This window comes from Pimephales promelas, chromosome 15 (genome assembly GCF_988280905.1).
Source record: "Pimephales promelas chromosome 15, fPimPro1.hap1.1, whole genome shotgun sequence".
NCBI classification, from domain to species: Eukaryota; Metazoa; Chordata; class Actinopteri; order Cypriniformes; family Leuciscidae; genus Pimephales; species Pimephales promelas.
This window is the reverse complement of record NC_142783.1, coordinates 33336826-33352661: the sequence shown is the minus strand read 5'-3', so window position 1 is coordinate 33352661 and position 15836 is coordinate 33336826. Positions and strand designations below refer to the sequence as shown.

The 15836-nt window shown below is 35.7% G+C and overlaps 1 protein-coding gene across 2 annotated transcripts; it reads right to left on the bottom strand.

The window, feature by feature from the left end:
- Positions 1–391: 391 nt before the first annotated feature.
- mocs1 (molybdenum cofactor synthesis 1) lies at positions 392–13519 on the bottom strand. Of its 2 annotated transcripts, none has more exons than XM_039653458.2 (11): positions 13224–13519; positions 11192–11330; positions 10014–10181; positions 8833–8997; positions 7172–7233; positions 6695–6806; positions 5639–5751; positions 4497–4607; positions 4281–4401; positions 2796–2843; positions 392–1481 (listed from the first exon to the last, which is right to left on the bottom strand). In XM_039653458.2, the coding sequence occupies exons 1-11, from the start codon at positions 13416–13418 to the stop codon at positions 607–609; spliced, it is 2109 nt and encodes a 702-aa protein (XP_039509392.2). In that variant the 5' UTR covers positions 13419–13519; the 3' UTR covers positions 392–606. The 2 variants fall into 2 exon arrangements, with proteins under 2 accessions (XP_039509392.2, XP_039509393.1); XM_039653459.2 differs by having other exon boundaries at positions 1452–1481; positions 2781–2843; positions 13224–13518.
- Between the last annotated feature and the right edge of the window lie 2317 nt (positions 13520–15836).

Sequence of the window (15836 nt, the reverse complement as noted above, 5' to 3'; positions counted from 1 at the left end):
TTACGTCAAATGCGGAACTTATGCGTGCATATAGCTCATAGGGCATCTCTATCTATGCTTATACCTATGGCTTATACCAGCTATTTAACCCCGAACCCTTCGACTTCAGGTTGATGGAACTGGAAGAGCTAAAATGATAACTCCAGGTTTTTACATTTTCCAGTCATTTGTATTTTCTTAAAGGGATAGTTTCATTGTTAACTCAACCCTTGTGTTGTTCCAAACCTTAATGAACGTTTTTCCTTCCTATTTTTTTTAACACTGGGGTCCAAATAACTCTAAACCCCATTGACTTTCATTATACTGAAAAATCACAGATTCATTTTTCAAAACATCAGTTTTGCTCAATTTTTGCTCAGGTGCAAGTAAAACTTTTTCAAAGCAAAATAGGTATCCTCATAGAAATGCTGTTTATTATCATTATCAAAATACATCTAGACCAAAATATAGTATTCTTTGTGTTAAGTAAATGATTCTCACTTGAATAAATCACATTAAGACACAGGAACAGCTCTTATGACCATTAGCGGATCAGCTAGAGGCGTCTGAAGGCACGTAGTGCTATAGAAGAGCTAAGCTACATTCACACAGGTTGATGTGAGTCGGTCAGCGATGGAAATCTCCTCTCTGCCCACCCGTCTTGCTGAGTAACTTGATGTCAGTGATGATAATGTCCCGGCTGACTGACTTGCACATGTCGTAGAGAGTTAGCGAGGCGACGGTGACGGCGCTCAGGGCCTCCATCTCCACTCCTGTGCGGCCCGTGGTTTGGCAGGTCGCCTTCACGATGACAGCATGTGCCTCTTCCAGCAGCTCGATGGTAACGGACACGTGGTCCAGAGGAAGCGGGTGACAGAGGGGAATAAGGGATGAGGTCTGCTTGGCACCCATGATGCCCGCTAGCTTTGCTACCGCTAGGGCATCGCCCTTGGCGAGCTGGTTGACACACACCAGATGAAAAGCTTTTGGACCCAGGATGACTTTACCACAAGCTGTGGCTGTGCGACAAGTTACCGCCTTACTGCCCACATTAACCATGGAGGCTTTACCCTGGGCATCAGTGTGGGTCAACACGTCAGAGGATCCATCAAAGCTGGACGATTGTGCGCCTGTATGCGGCATTTTCAAATCGAACCCTGTTTTTTTGTGGCAGTGGCGTGCAAACTGTACAGATGAATCTCTAAATCTGTATGTGGACAGCAGTGCACTGGGAAGGGGGACAGGAGCCAATGTTTTGGACTGTAGCTGAGTTGGGCGAGACCTGTGTGTAGGAGGTTTTGAGGAACTGGGAAGTGCCAATGAGGCTGCGGACGTGTGTCTTAGATTATTTATGCTCATCATAGGATTATCCTGTCTATGAAAATGAGTCAAGCCTTGTGCATCATTAACACAAGCGCTCGTGTCGTGTTGAGTGTGATGTGGTAAAGAAGATGCTGGATCAATGCTGTGAATGAGAGGAAGACGCCGGCTGTGATGTCCATCTGTGAACAAGGACACACACATTTAACAATACTGAACTGGAATATCCTGCTGGAAATATTTGGTAGGGGTGTGCTACCTATGATCTACGAGCTGGAATCATTCAGTATATCACTAGCTTTGAAAAACGCGAGTGCAGAAAGTGATTCATCTTTTATGTTGGTGTCTGGGACAATGTGTGAGCCAGGAGACTGTAGCGTTAGCTTAGCTTAAATGTGTAAGGATTCTCAATTGAAACATGTAGAAGTCTATTTATGCTCCATTTTGCCAACTAATATAGTCGCTAACTAAGCTACAGCAGATAGTATTGGGAGGAACTGAAGCGCCACACGGTGGTGACCTCTGCTGGGCAAATGCAGCAAAACCTCAGGCCAAAACATGCAAAACACAAACCTGATGTAAATCAGCATAATTCACGGCTTCACAGAAATCATGTTTTTTTTTTTTTTTTTTTTTGACTATATCACACACCCCTAGTTTACGAAGGCGTATTGCATTCACTTGAAGAAAAAAAATCTAATCTGTTTTTCTGAATTAACAAGTTAATTATCTCAGAATTACGAGTTAATTTTTCATGGAAAAAAATTTTGCTCCGTTTTTCTGAATTAACAAGTTAATTTTTCATGAGAAAAAAAGTATTGATTTTTTTTGAAAAAAGTTTTCACATTTTTTTTGCTCTGTTTTTCTGAATTAACGAGTTAATTTAGAAAAACAGAGCAAAAAAGATTTCCATGAAAAATTAACTCATTAATTCAGAAAAACAAAGCAAACATTTTTTTTTCTCATGAAAAATTAACTCGTTAATTCAGAAAAACAGAGCAAAACTTTTTTTTCTCATGAAAAATTAACTCGTTAATTCAGAAAAACAGAGCAAACATTTTTTTTTCTCATGAAAAATTAACTCGTTAATTCAGAAAACCAGAGCCAAAACTTTTTTTCATGAAAAATTATCTCGTAATTCTGAGATAATTAACTTGTTAATTCAGAAAAACAGAGTAGAATTTTTTTTCTCCAAGTGAATGCAATACGCCTCCATACTAGTTCATCAAAATTACATATTTTTATAGAAAACAAATGTTGCTTGTACTTAAAAATGTATCTAAAAAAGTTCAAATGTAAATGCATTCATTTCACACTTTTGTAATGCAAAACAATAATAATAATACTGTTTTGTTTAATTGACTGGTTTGTCCTCTGCAAACAATTTTTTCTGCTTTGACAAACTTCTACTGGTCCATCAGCCTAAAACTGTGAGTGAAAACAGAGAAGCGAGCGAGTGATGTGGGAAGTGTATTACGTACAGCTGTGTCACCCACCAATGAGGATCATCGGCCTGTTCTTCATCTGAGATATATTGAACATCCCTGAAGAAAAAAGAGAGAAAGTTATATTCAATTTAAAAAAAAGTACATGATGATGTAGACATGACATAAGGGTGTGTTGCTTTGTACAAAATCCCCCCCTATACCCTCATTCACTGTTCACTAATATAGTCCACTTGAAGGAGTGAATGAAACTAGCGAGTGAATTCGGACATTGAGTCATTATCAGTGGAAGTGCAGCTGCTTTTGCATAGTTTGAGCTTTCCGTTTAATCTTTTTTTGCTAATAAAAATTTTAAACTGGCAGCTTCAGTTGTAATAAGAATATTTATCTTGAACTAGCATGTATAAACCTTAAAGGAGTAGTTCACTTTTAAAAAAAATTTTGCTGATAATTTACTCACCCCCATGTCATCTAAGATGTCCATGTCTTTCTTTCTTCAGTTGAAAAGAAATTAAAGTTTTTGATGAAAACATTCCAGGATTTTTCTCCATATAATGGACTTCAATGGGGACCAAACGGTTCAAGGTCCAAAAGACAGTTTCAGTGCAAACTGCAAACTGTTCAAAGGGCTTTAAACGATTCCAAATGATGAATAAGGGTCTTATCAAGTGAAACGATGTCATTTAAAAAAAAAAAAAAGTTTACGTTTTATAAGCTCAAATGTTCGCCTTGCTCTGTTCTGTGATGCGCGTTCGTGACTCTCCTGTTCAAACTCGTTTTTCAAAATGAACGAATCTTTTTTTCGTGTCATTTGGTTCATTCAACAAACGAAATAACCGAATTGATTTGGGAAAAGATTCGTTCATTTTGATGAATGAGTTCAAACAGGAGAGTCACAAAGGCGCATCACAGAACAGAGCAAGGCGAGCATTTGAGCTTATAAAACTTAAACTTTGTTATTTATTTTTTTAATGAGCAATCGTTTCGCTTTATAAGACCCTTATTCATCGTCAGGAATCGTTTAAAGCCCTTTGAACAGTTTTCAGTTTGCACTGAAACTGTCTTTTGGACCTTGAACCCTTTGGACCCCATTGAAGTCCATTTTATGGAGAAAATCCTGGAATGTTTTCATCAAAAACCTTAATTTCTTTTCAACTGGAGAAAGAAAGACATGGACATCTTGGATGACATGGGGGTGAGTAAATTATCAGCAAACGTTTTTTTTAATGTAAACTACTCCTTTAATATACAATATACTGTATGATATTACTCTGTACCTACATTGGACTGCATTGATTCAGCTGCAGCGCCATCTTCTGGTCAGATGCGGGAATTCATTCACAATGCATGATGGGTATTCTCTAGCTGTTGAGCGTTGTGCACTCGTTATTGCGGTGCATTGTGGGATTGAATGAGTGAGCTCGATAACTGTGGTTTTGGACAGCACTACAACAGTCTGTTCCCTCAAACAGTGCCCTATTTAGGGGTATAGGGGGCGATTTCAGACATAGCCTGTGTGTGTTTGTGTGTCTTTACCTGCATGCTGTTTCTTCTTCCTCCCGACTGCTGCCCCTATGATGTGCAGTAGTTCCTCTTCAGATGCTCCAGAGCGCAGAATATCCCTCAAAGACACCTCTGAATTCCCAAACAAACAAACCTAATAGCATGCCAACACACACACACACACACATATAAAACACAGAGTAAACAACTGGGTGAGAAGCATAAGGGTGTGTAAGGAACGTACAGTACCTTCAGGTTGCCATCGGCGGTGATGCGCAGGCGGTTACATGAACCACAGAAATGGTCTGACATGGAGGTAATGAAGCCCAACTGGCCTCGAAATCCTGGTACTCTAAACGCCTAAACACAGAAATACACACACGAGGGCTTATCCGCTGATTCAGAATGTTTTAACACAAGCTTTTCGGCCTATTAATAACATGAGAAAGTTACGAAGTTGCACACTGGAAATAACCTCAGCAATGAGCCAAAACAAAAATATTTTCAAATGAGCTCCAATTCACATTTGGCTAAGCCCCGCCCCCCTTAGTTACTGTTGCTACATCCGTCAAACTTCATCTGCTCTCTGCGTGGCTTATGCTGTAACAGCTCATCCTGCTGAAATGTTATCAAACTTTTATAAAGCAGCAAATAGAAGAAGGCAATATGCGTTCGAAGGCTATATTCAAGACATACAGGTGAAACGCAATCAACAACAAGGCATCCAAAATAGAGGCAAAAGCATAACGTTAGCGGTCACAGTCAAAAAAATGAACCACCGCATTTCCTACTAATCGAGACAGAGGCTGGGACTAACAATAGGGAGCAATGCAAGCTCTATTCACTTCTATAATCGTTATTACAAAGCAAACGGACTCGTTACACGAGTATAACGTTGTATTTATTAGCAGCGTGTGCTAGCGTGTCAACAACCGGTAAAAACATTATAAAACAGTCTAACTAGCATAACTTCACACTCACAGTAAGGTTAGAAGTAAAAAAGATGTGCTTGTTGATCTTTGCGGGGTTTAGCTGACTGAGGACGTCCACACAGTTTAATCCAAACACGACACTTGACTTCGGTTTTGGGAAGGGAAATAACGGACACCCCCCTCCAACCTCTCTGGGAAACGCGTATCTGTGTTGCAAATGCCCGAGGCACAACGTTTAACCATATTTTTGATAAAATTATGACGGTAATAGCCTGCCGAGACCAAAAGTATGAGAAAGTCAATGGAGCGCTGTGAAAAAGTGTCCGAGCTCGTTCTTGGCTGCACTGTGATTGGTCAATCTACATTCTAGGGCGTGGCTTAGCCAAAGGGGAATTAGAACTCAACAGTGAGGATGATTCATGGCCAGTGATTTATGTATGAGTCTGGAGCTGGGCTGACCTTGGCTGTGTCGTTGTCCTCTCCAGGCACAGGTTCAAGATTGGGCCATTTTTGCTTGATACAGTCCAGCATCTCCTGAAAGCTCACCATCATCTTGAAGTTCCATCTGTTCCCTACAGACACAGCCAATGTGTATAAAGATGCTTTAACAAAATACATTTTACTATGTAGAAATGGTTTCTCCAAACATGGACTACATGGAAGATGTGAAAAACAGAGATTTTTCACCTGGAGCCAAATTGCGTTGGGGTAAAAATGACTTTAGAAAGATTATTTTTAACATTATTTTATTTTTACAATGAGATTGGTAGGTCTATTAGTAATATCTGTTTACATTAGCAATCTTTGTTGTGTTATACGCCGACGGTGACAGTTCAAAAATGAAGAAAAGCACGTTTGGTGTTTTCCCCCAAAGGCCCCGTCAAATTGTAATTTGACCCCTCCCCCTCTACAAAATAGTGGATTACTCCATAAATATACATCCATGACATTTAATTTGACTATGGTCACTATTTATGTTTGTTTTTCTTCAGAAATAAAACCAAAAATATGAGCAGGGTAGTTTCCAAAACGTTGGTTGATTTGACACAGAATGACCCTGTAATCAAAAGGCAAAGTGTGAAGAAAGATATTAATAATTAACTCGACCTTGGAGTGTTTCACCACAACTGCAACTACAAAACAAGAAAGAAATTAATCTAAAATGTCAGTTTGTTAATTAACTCTCTCAACTTTTCAAAGAACAAGTGCAATGAACATGCAATCGTTCAAAACAAGCCTTTTTTGTTCATTAAGTTGGAGTCACATTCATATATCACTTTGAGCCACTGTTTCCACACCTCACAAACGGCTCCATTGATCACAGTATGCATGACTTAAATGATTCTTGGCCTTAAACATCACCAGAATCTGGACTGTGTTGCGTGTTATGAATATCATAAATCAAAGTGTCACTGACCTGGAAAGATAATAATCTGCATTACTAATCGTATTAGAGCAACCATTATTCCACAACCTGTAACAAGTGTACACTGACTTCAGCTCACATAATCTTACCATCAAACGGCATGTACTCGATGAATCTCACATCCAATGGTTTCCTCTCTGTTAGAGACACAAAGTCAACCAACTCGTCTTCATTCAGACCTCTCATGACCACACAGTTCACCTGAGAACACAGTTATATAGTTATATAGTAGTGTTTTTTTCTATAGAGTTACCCACATTTTTCAAAATATCTTCTTTTGTGTTCAGTAGAAGAAAGAAATTCAGGTTTGAAACAACTTAAGGGTGAGTAAATGACACAATTTTCATTTTTGGGGTGAACTTTAAGAAAATATTAATATTAACAAAAAAAATAAATATTTGTAATTAATGTTAAAAATACTAATATTAACAAAAACATTTGGTTCCTTTTAACATTTTAATTATTTTTATTAACAAAACTTTTGCACTTTTTGAAGCTGTAACCTTTGATCATATCATACATCAAGAAGGATTGTAAAACCCCATGTTTTGAGACAGGTACGTTACCTTGACTGGATCGTAGCCCATTTCAATAGCCTCTTCAATGCCTTCCCTCACTTTATGAAACCCTGCAGGTGACACCGATATTGGGCGTCAATTAGAAAGTGTTGTAGGCAAGACCATTTAAAATAATGGTGACTTTCAGAGCTACAGCTAAATTCCATAGCCATATATATTTCAATCTATTTTCTAGTAAAAACATGCAGTCCAACAGTCTCTGGAATCATTGTATCAGTTAGTTGTCACAATACTGCTATTGTAAAGCTGAAATACTAAATGAATGATTGAAATACCCGTCAAAGTCCGACACAATGTTTCACTCGACAGCTTCTAATTAGAACTTGTTCATTTGGCGAAGACAAACGTTTTGACACAATGTAACAAGACTTTGGGTTAGAGTTATGTAACACACCCTACTGATGTGTTTCTGCAATGTGTTTTGATTCTGAAAATGAGAACATTTTGCACCGACTGCACATCTTCACAATCCTGTTGTTAATAATTATATATGTTTCAGATCAACAATTAGGGCCCCGTGAAATCGATTTTATTTTTTCCCAAATTCCGTTCGCTTTTTCCGTTTACATTTTTTCTAACTCAATTTTAGTGATTAAATTAAATTTTAATTTAAAAAAAATGTCTCACTAATATACAATTTATTTATTTTTATTGAAAAGTTCTAAAAATTACATGTTCAGGGCCTTATGAAATACATTTTATTTTTTACCAAATAAAAATAAAAGTTTTCTGGTTTCCATTTTATTTTTTAATTATCAAAAAGCATGTCTAATTAATAGAAAATCGTAAAAATAACAATTTGTTCATTAATTTCTAAGAAAATTTAAAAAAAAAAATTATTAAAAAAATTCTGTGTTGTGCATTTTAATTTTCCTGGCAATCAAATGAAGGCATAAAACATTAATTTAATCATATGCACAAAAAAGGCTTTAATAATAATTTATTATTATTAGTGTTGGTATTATTATTACATTGAGCCATGGCTAAATTCTACTGTACTCAGTGTGTGCGTGTGTGTGCTAACGAGTCTCTCTGTGTCTCGGTGTGTGTGTGGTGCTAACAAGTCTCTGTGTCTCAGTGTGTGTCTACCTGAAAATTTTGCACATTTAAAAGATAAATGCATTAATCTGGTGCACTCCGCACGTCATTATGGAACGTTATCTGGCTCAAAATTAGGTGGTAAAAAAAATCCAGATCATGTCTGCACATGAAAGTGTACCGCGCCTTCAACTGGCTGAAAAAAACACTTTTTACAAGCATGTTTTTTTTTTTTTTAGGTATTTTAATAATCAGATTTTACTTACAGTTGGGTTGTAACATTCATTTAGGGAACCTTTTTTTAAGAAATTGAACATACTTGGATGGAAAATAAACAATTTACCTGAATGTTCCCCAATTCACAAAAAGACAATGCTCTTTGACATTCACTATTTTTTTTATTTTTTTTGTAAACTGCCTCTGCTATCAGTAACTGTAATGTGATTACTTCTTGACACCATTTGACGGAGGCGGACGCCTCATAATTGTCTATGCAGGAAAAACCCTGCTTAAGTTTTTGTGTGTTTTTGATATGACGATAGTTTTTCTCAAATTTTCACAAACTCGAGTTCGGATATTGGTGTTATATTCCAGTGACTGATCAACGGCACCTTTTCGTCTAGCGATGAACTCAAATTTGGCGGGGACGAGTGTGTCCAGGCTGATGTTGAGCAGATCCACTCCAGCTTTCTTCAAACCGGGCAACAGCCGGCTCAGATTCATGCCGTTTGTGGTGACTGCGATGGTCTTCAGACCCTCCAACTTCCTCAATTCCGCTTTCAGAAAGAAAAAAAAGCGAAAAAATCAACTATTTAAAGTTTAATTAGCATTTCTGACTGCAACATCATTTTGGCGTGCATGTTTTTCAGAATATTCACCAATAAGCGTAAAACATGCTGTACATGCTCCGTGTAATAATTTTGTAATTTTCCTTTTTAAAACCAGAAATTAAATATGCAAGATGCGATTCATTCCTTTTTTTTAACACTGATTCATAGAATTAGCAGATACAAGATCATTTGTCATATACAATATGAAATATTCCATATATTAAAGATAATATACATTAAATAAAACTTGTTAAATATGTTAAAGGGGTCATGAACTTATGACGTTCGCTTTGTTTTTACATTAAAAAACATCAAAATGAATAAGTAATAGGCTATTTTGTACCCTAGTTTTGAGCCTAGCTGAAAAACGCTCGGTTTTTAATGGGCGTCTCGCACTGAAGACTTGGAAGTAAATGCCCACTGCTGTGAGTGGATAACAGTTTTGCATATTATAATTAGTAACTCACTCGTCAGTGCATATTTATTGCTTGGTATCTCGATCCGGTTTGTCGTCATGAGGTAGGCATCTATGTTATTTAGCTATGCGTGTAATGCGCGATTCGGTGGGCGGGGCTAAACCCGCCGTGTTGAAGTAGGCGTTAATCTTCTTTTATCCTCTTTGACGTCATAGTTCCCCACTTTGAAAAACGAGTCGTTTGCTGAGCCTGGTGTCAATAAAAGCTTTACTTGGACTAACAAGGACGTTTTCAGTTGTGAAATTTAGGATATTCTTATAATATGATGACCTCTTAGATGTCAAAAGCTCAAGGAAAATTTGATTTCTCAGTTCATCACCCCTTTAAATTTAATTTCTAGTGTTTTTACCTCAATGCACATGTGCTAAAAGTATCTTTAGTCTCTTAGTTAAAATATCCATGCAAAATAAGATGTCTATATCACTACTGTTTTGTGATTCAAAGTTAGCAAGCATTTACAAAGCTAATAGATGGTGTAAAACGCACCTATGATATGCAGCGCGTCCGGGCGAATGAGAGGCTCTCCTCCAGTCAGCCGGATCTTGTTCACCCCCTGTCGTACGAAGAGTCTGGCTAGCGTCAGTAGCTCCTCTGTTGTTAGGAGCTGAGAGCGAGGGCTGAGCTTTACTCCTTCTTGTGGCATACAGTACTGACCTGAGAAATACAGAAACTAATCATTACTGATACTTAACTCTTGACTTAAAGAGACAAGTTTGGCCTAGAGGTCACATATTCACAACAATAACAAAGATTATTATTTGCTTGATGATGCCGTGAAGGAGCGTGGAATCATGGGAGTTGTCGTTGTTGTCTTCATCAGTCCATGAATGAGCTTTATGTTTTATCAACGTTACATTTGATCATCTAAATTGACATTTTTGTATGAAAATATACATTTGTATCAATATTTAAGAGAAATAATTTATTTATTTTGTATATTTTGAATATAAAAATATACATTTTTAATTTAATATATTTTACTTTATTTATAGAAATTTATTTTGAATATATCATTAGATTAAACTGATAAGAACATTTAATATGAGAATTACCAGTGTGAACTCCATTGACTTTTACATTTATATGAAACTTATAACTAATGACTGCTCAAAACGGCACCTACATATTATTTTACTAACAAAAGAACACTAAAACAAAATCAATATTACTAGGAAATGCTGTTAAATGAAGAAAATTCATTTAACTTGCATATACTTTTATGAAAGTCAAAGATGATGAATCTGCTTTTCATGCTGCAGTGGTTCATCAATGAATTTGTTGACTTTTTCTTTTCCAAAACCTCTTTCTTTTATTTTTATAAGACTATATGGTGTATGAACATTTGCTCTACAAACACACTTGAACATTGATCTGTTTTTGTCATTTAATTCAATTTCAAAATGATTGTGTGTGTGTTTTCTTTGTGCAAGCATATTTATAAGCAAAACACAGGACCAATGGGAAGGAAAAAAATGTGTGTGTGAGTGAAATAAATAAATAAATAAATAAATCAACATTATTTAAATTCTTTTACACAGAAAGAACACCTTAAGAAGGGACAGGAGCGGGTGATTCATGTCATTATGCATGGAGGAGGGGCTAATTAGCATAATTATGAAGCCGATGTCTTTCTACAAAGCATGCAGTATATATGAGAGACTTACAGCGGAGGTTACATTTCTCAGTGAGGGATATGCGAAGGTAATTATGCCTCCGTCCAAAAGAGTCGGTCAGAAATGCTGAGAAAGGCAGGACGTCCTTCAGGACTCGCCGATGACCACCTGGAACCACAAGCTCTCGGACCTGCCGAACACATGATCAGATCAGCACAACAAAACAGTTATTATCATTCACACTTACATTACTTTATATAAACACCAAAATGATGATATCCCAGTAACTGAGCAGATTGTGAAATACTCAGACCGGCCTGTCTGGCACCAACAACCATGCCACGCTCAAAATATTATATATATATATATATATATATATATATATATATATAATATAAATATTATATATATATATATATGACCATTTTGCAAGATGTAAACAACACTGGTCCAGAAACACTTCCTGTTTCAGTTTGTAACTGTTTTCTTTATTTCACATGTAAAGAAAACATCTTAAAGATGTTGTTTAACTTTTTGATTCAGTTTTACATGTTCTGTTGGTTGTATTTTATCCCAGCTTTTATGTAGTGTTAAAGAACTGAAACAGGAAGTGCTTCTGGACCAGTGTTGTTTACATCTTGCAAAATGGTCTATATATATATATTAGGGCTGTGCAAAAATTAATTGCGATTAATCGCATCCAAAATAAAAGTCTGTGTTTACATAATATATTTGTGTGTGCTGTATATAATTATTTTGTATATATAAATACCTATGCATGCATGTATATATTTAAGAAAATGTGTTATTCATATATAAAATATTTATATTTATATAATATAGATTATGTATTTATAAATATATACAGAATTTAAGCGCAAATAATTCTTAAATATATACATGCATGCATAGGTATTTATATATATACAAAATAATTATATACAGCACACACAAATATATTATGTAAACACAGACTTTTATTTTGGATGCGATTAATCGCAATTAACTTTTGCACAGCCCTAATATATAGATATAATCCTCAGTACTGCCATTTAAAGGGGACCTATTATGCCCCTTTCACAAGATAGAATATAAGTTTCTGATGTCCCCAGAACACCAGTATATGTCTGTGAAGTTTCAACTCAAAATATTTTGCATATTTTTTATTTATTTATTTATTTTTTTGCATAATAGGTCCCCTTTAAAATAACCATTCAGCTAATAAGTTTTTTTTTTAATTTTTTTTTTACCTTAGCTGGGCAAAGTCCATATATCAAAGGAGTATTTCTGTTATAATTTTTGAAAAACAAGTTATATTGTACAAATATGATATTTAGACTTACAGCCTATTATGAGACGATTTTCTTCATTCTTTAGGCCTCTGACCAGTTTGAGTAAACTCTTCTTACAATGGAGAATGCATAACGGTTTTTCATGTTATATATCACGTTACATCCATGACTGATCTGTCTGGTTTGGTACTTTAGTGACGGTCTTATGACCCAACTATTGTAAAGAAAGAACCATTTATAATGTGTCACACTTTCAAACCGTTATATTCAGCCCTCATTTATGAAGCATACACGAGACCTTGTGCATGATAGATAGATAGATAGATAGATAGATAGATAGATAGATAGATAGATAGATAGATAGATAGATAGATAGATAGATAGATAGATAGATAGATAGATAGATAGATAGATAGATAGATAGATAGATAGATAGATTTTATGTAACGTTATTGTTTTGACAATCATTCATTTTTTAAATGTGACTTATGTTTCCAAATATTTTTGAGGCTACTTTATACACATGACACTACTTTATATTACGCTAACAGAAAATAAACAACTCATAGTAGCCTATATAGAAAGTAACAGCGATCACACATCAACAAACCCGAAAAACGGTAACGTACAAATGTTGTCACGTGAAAACAGACATATTAGAAAGTCAGACTGTGGGATGTTAGCCGAATGCAAGAGTTACAATCTCAAACACAAGTATCAGATAATAATTTGTGTCGTTCACGCTTTTAAGTTTTAAAATATGCAATGTTAAGACATGTATTATATCTTACCTGTGGAGTTGTGTCAGAGTCTGACACACACACCTGCTCCAGTCTATTCTCTTCAGGAGTGACACTGGAATACCTTCTTCGACACACTCTGTATCTCCCACATGTGTGTTGAAGTGCCCGCTGTGCGCAGGCCTCAGCCGCGGTGTGAGCTCCAGAGATAAGCCGACTGAATGTGCCGCAGTTTAATGCCATCATAACAGCACTAATGACAGTCTGTGACTGTGCTGAGACTGGCACATTATCGAGCGGCTTGTGGCTGCGTTAAACTTGTCTTGTAGTTCAAGGAACAACCGTGAGGGGGCGTGTCTTTCCACAACCAATCAACGTCGAGGAAAATATACTTGAACTCCGGGCAATGTAGTTTTTCGATTGTGAACTACGAACGATAATATAAAAGGGATTTTTGACTCGAGTCATAAGTCGAGTAGGCTAAAACATAGCCTACCTAACCAGTGTTACACATATTAAAAGCCACCAGACATCATGGTAGTGGTTTTTGTCTTGTTTGTTCATGCTCAACTACTGTGTGTCTTCATGGATGCCATTCCGGTAAGCATAAAGTGTTGATAACAATTTCACAGTGCTTTGGACTTTGAGCTCACATGACACAGTTCAAGTTCAACATGATGTTGATCACATGCAGATGCATAAACACCCAAGAGAAACTGTCTATAAAGCGACGAGAATACTTTTTGTGGGCTGCAGACTTACGTGTTTGGTTGTGTGGGCCATGTATTGGAAAAGGATGGGAACCACTGATATGAAATATGTAGTTCACCCATTTTCATTTTTGGGTGAACTATCCCTTTAAGATCTCATTGATTTCCATTACAGATCTGTTTTTGGTCATATCAGCAACTGCACCATGAGAGATGAGAGATGAACAAATAAACTTTTCTCGAAAGCCTGATGTAGTAGGCTTTATTTGTAATTCTTTAAATATTTAGGCTTTTATTATTGATTGCGTTATTGAGTTGATTGAAACATTTTTGTACCTAGTGAACCGGAAGAGTTAAACATCTCCAGCACTCCAGTAAGCTCTCATATTTCAAAAGAACCATTCCTAATATGTTTATAATCATTTTAGATTATAGGCCTACCTCACCGTAAAAAAATATTTTCAAGATTTGTCATCACAACATATTTTCTTTTGTCAAATCAACTTTATAATAATTTATTTAGTTGAGATAACTTATTATTTTGAGTTTCTGGTGGTTAAATTAATCTCCTTCATTGTATTAACTCACTTTTTCCAGTTCAATCAACTTAAAATTTTATAGCAACCCAGGTTACTTACTTTTTTAAGTTAAACCAACAATATTGTTTTACAGTGTAGTAATCACAACATTTTTTCTTTTGTCAAATCAACTTAAATAATTTATTTAGTTCAGATAACATATATTTTGAGTTTCTGATGATTAAATGAATCTACTTCATTGTATTAACTCACTTTTTCCAGTTCAATCAACTTCAAATTTTAAGGCAACCCAGGTTACTTACTTTTTTAAGTTAAACCAACAATATTTTTTCACAGTGCTTTATTGATTATAAACAGCAATGTTGAACGTAGAAAAATGTCATAAGCATATATGTAACACTCTTTAACCACTAAGTGGCAGTATAACTCCATTGTGAATTGGCTATTTCTGCCTGATGACTGTTAATACATTTTAAATACTACCATTTCGTTGTCCTTAGTGCAATATAGGCCAATATACTGTATATATGGCCAATAATATATAAATGTTATATGAGCACTGCATGAGGGAGTACTGGATTTTCCTGAAACCGACATTAGACTATCAGTAGCCTATTTTAGATTTGAAATACATAAAATTCAGAACTCACATCACTGGTATAGCCGCCCTTGACTTACATTGAGTAACTTATTTGAGTTGTTTTACCACATAATTTCAGTCTTACCATAGAATTAGCACTTTCTAAAGTAAATGTTGCTCAAACCAGCATACTGGAAACACTGCAATATTCCAGTGTTGAAATCAACTATTGAGAATATCACACAGTTCAACATCGGGCCATCACGCTGAATACATTAGTCTTGTGAGAGCTTTAAAAAAATAAAAAAATAAAAAATATCTTGAAAAATATCTATCTATCTATCTATCTATCTATCTATCTATCTATCTATCTATCTATCTATCTATCTATCCATCCATCCATCCATCCATCCATCCATCCATCCATCCATCCATCCATCCATCCATCTGATATTCTATCAGTAAACTATTTTATTTTGTTATTCAAGTGTTCAAGTCATTTTAGCAGTGAGTCTTGGAGCTGAGAATTATCTGAAAAAGCGTAATTCTTAAAGCAATAAATCTGAAATGAGGGGGAAAATGTAGTTTGATCACAATTGTTTATCATAGTTTATAATGTGCAATAATTCTGTACACAGAATACACATCTCCGATGTAAACAGATATATTTATTTCAAAATAAAAGATTTCCACACATACACATGAATTTGGCCTAAAGCTCAACACACAACTGCAAAACAGCCATCAATGTTTTTAAATGGACTCAACTCTTACCAAAATCTCAAACTTGGCAAATCACTTTCAACCTCGTACATAATCAATACAAAACTTGATC

Excerpts from the sequence above, each read along its gene's own strand:
- mocs1 (XM_039653458.2), bottom strand. The coding sequence starts at position 13,418 with ATGATGGCATTAAACTGCGGCACATTCAGTCGGCTTATCTCTGGAGCT. Across the intron at positions 8,998-10,013 it reads GGACGCGCTGCATATCATAG|CGGAATTGAGGAAGTTGGAG; the intron begins GTGCGTTTTACA and ends TCTTTCTGAAAG. Across the intron at positions 4,608-5,638 it reads AGGACAACGACACAGCCAAG|GCGTTTAGAGTACCAGGATT; the intron begins GTCAGCCCAGCT and ends TTCTGTGTTTAG.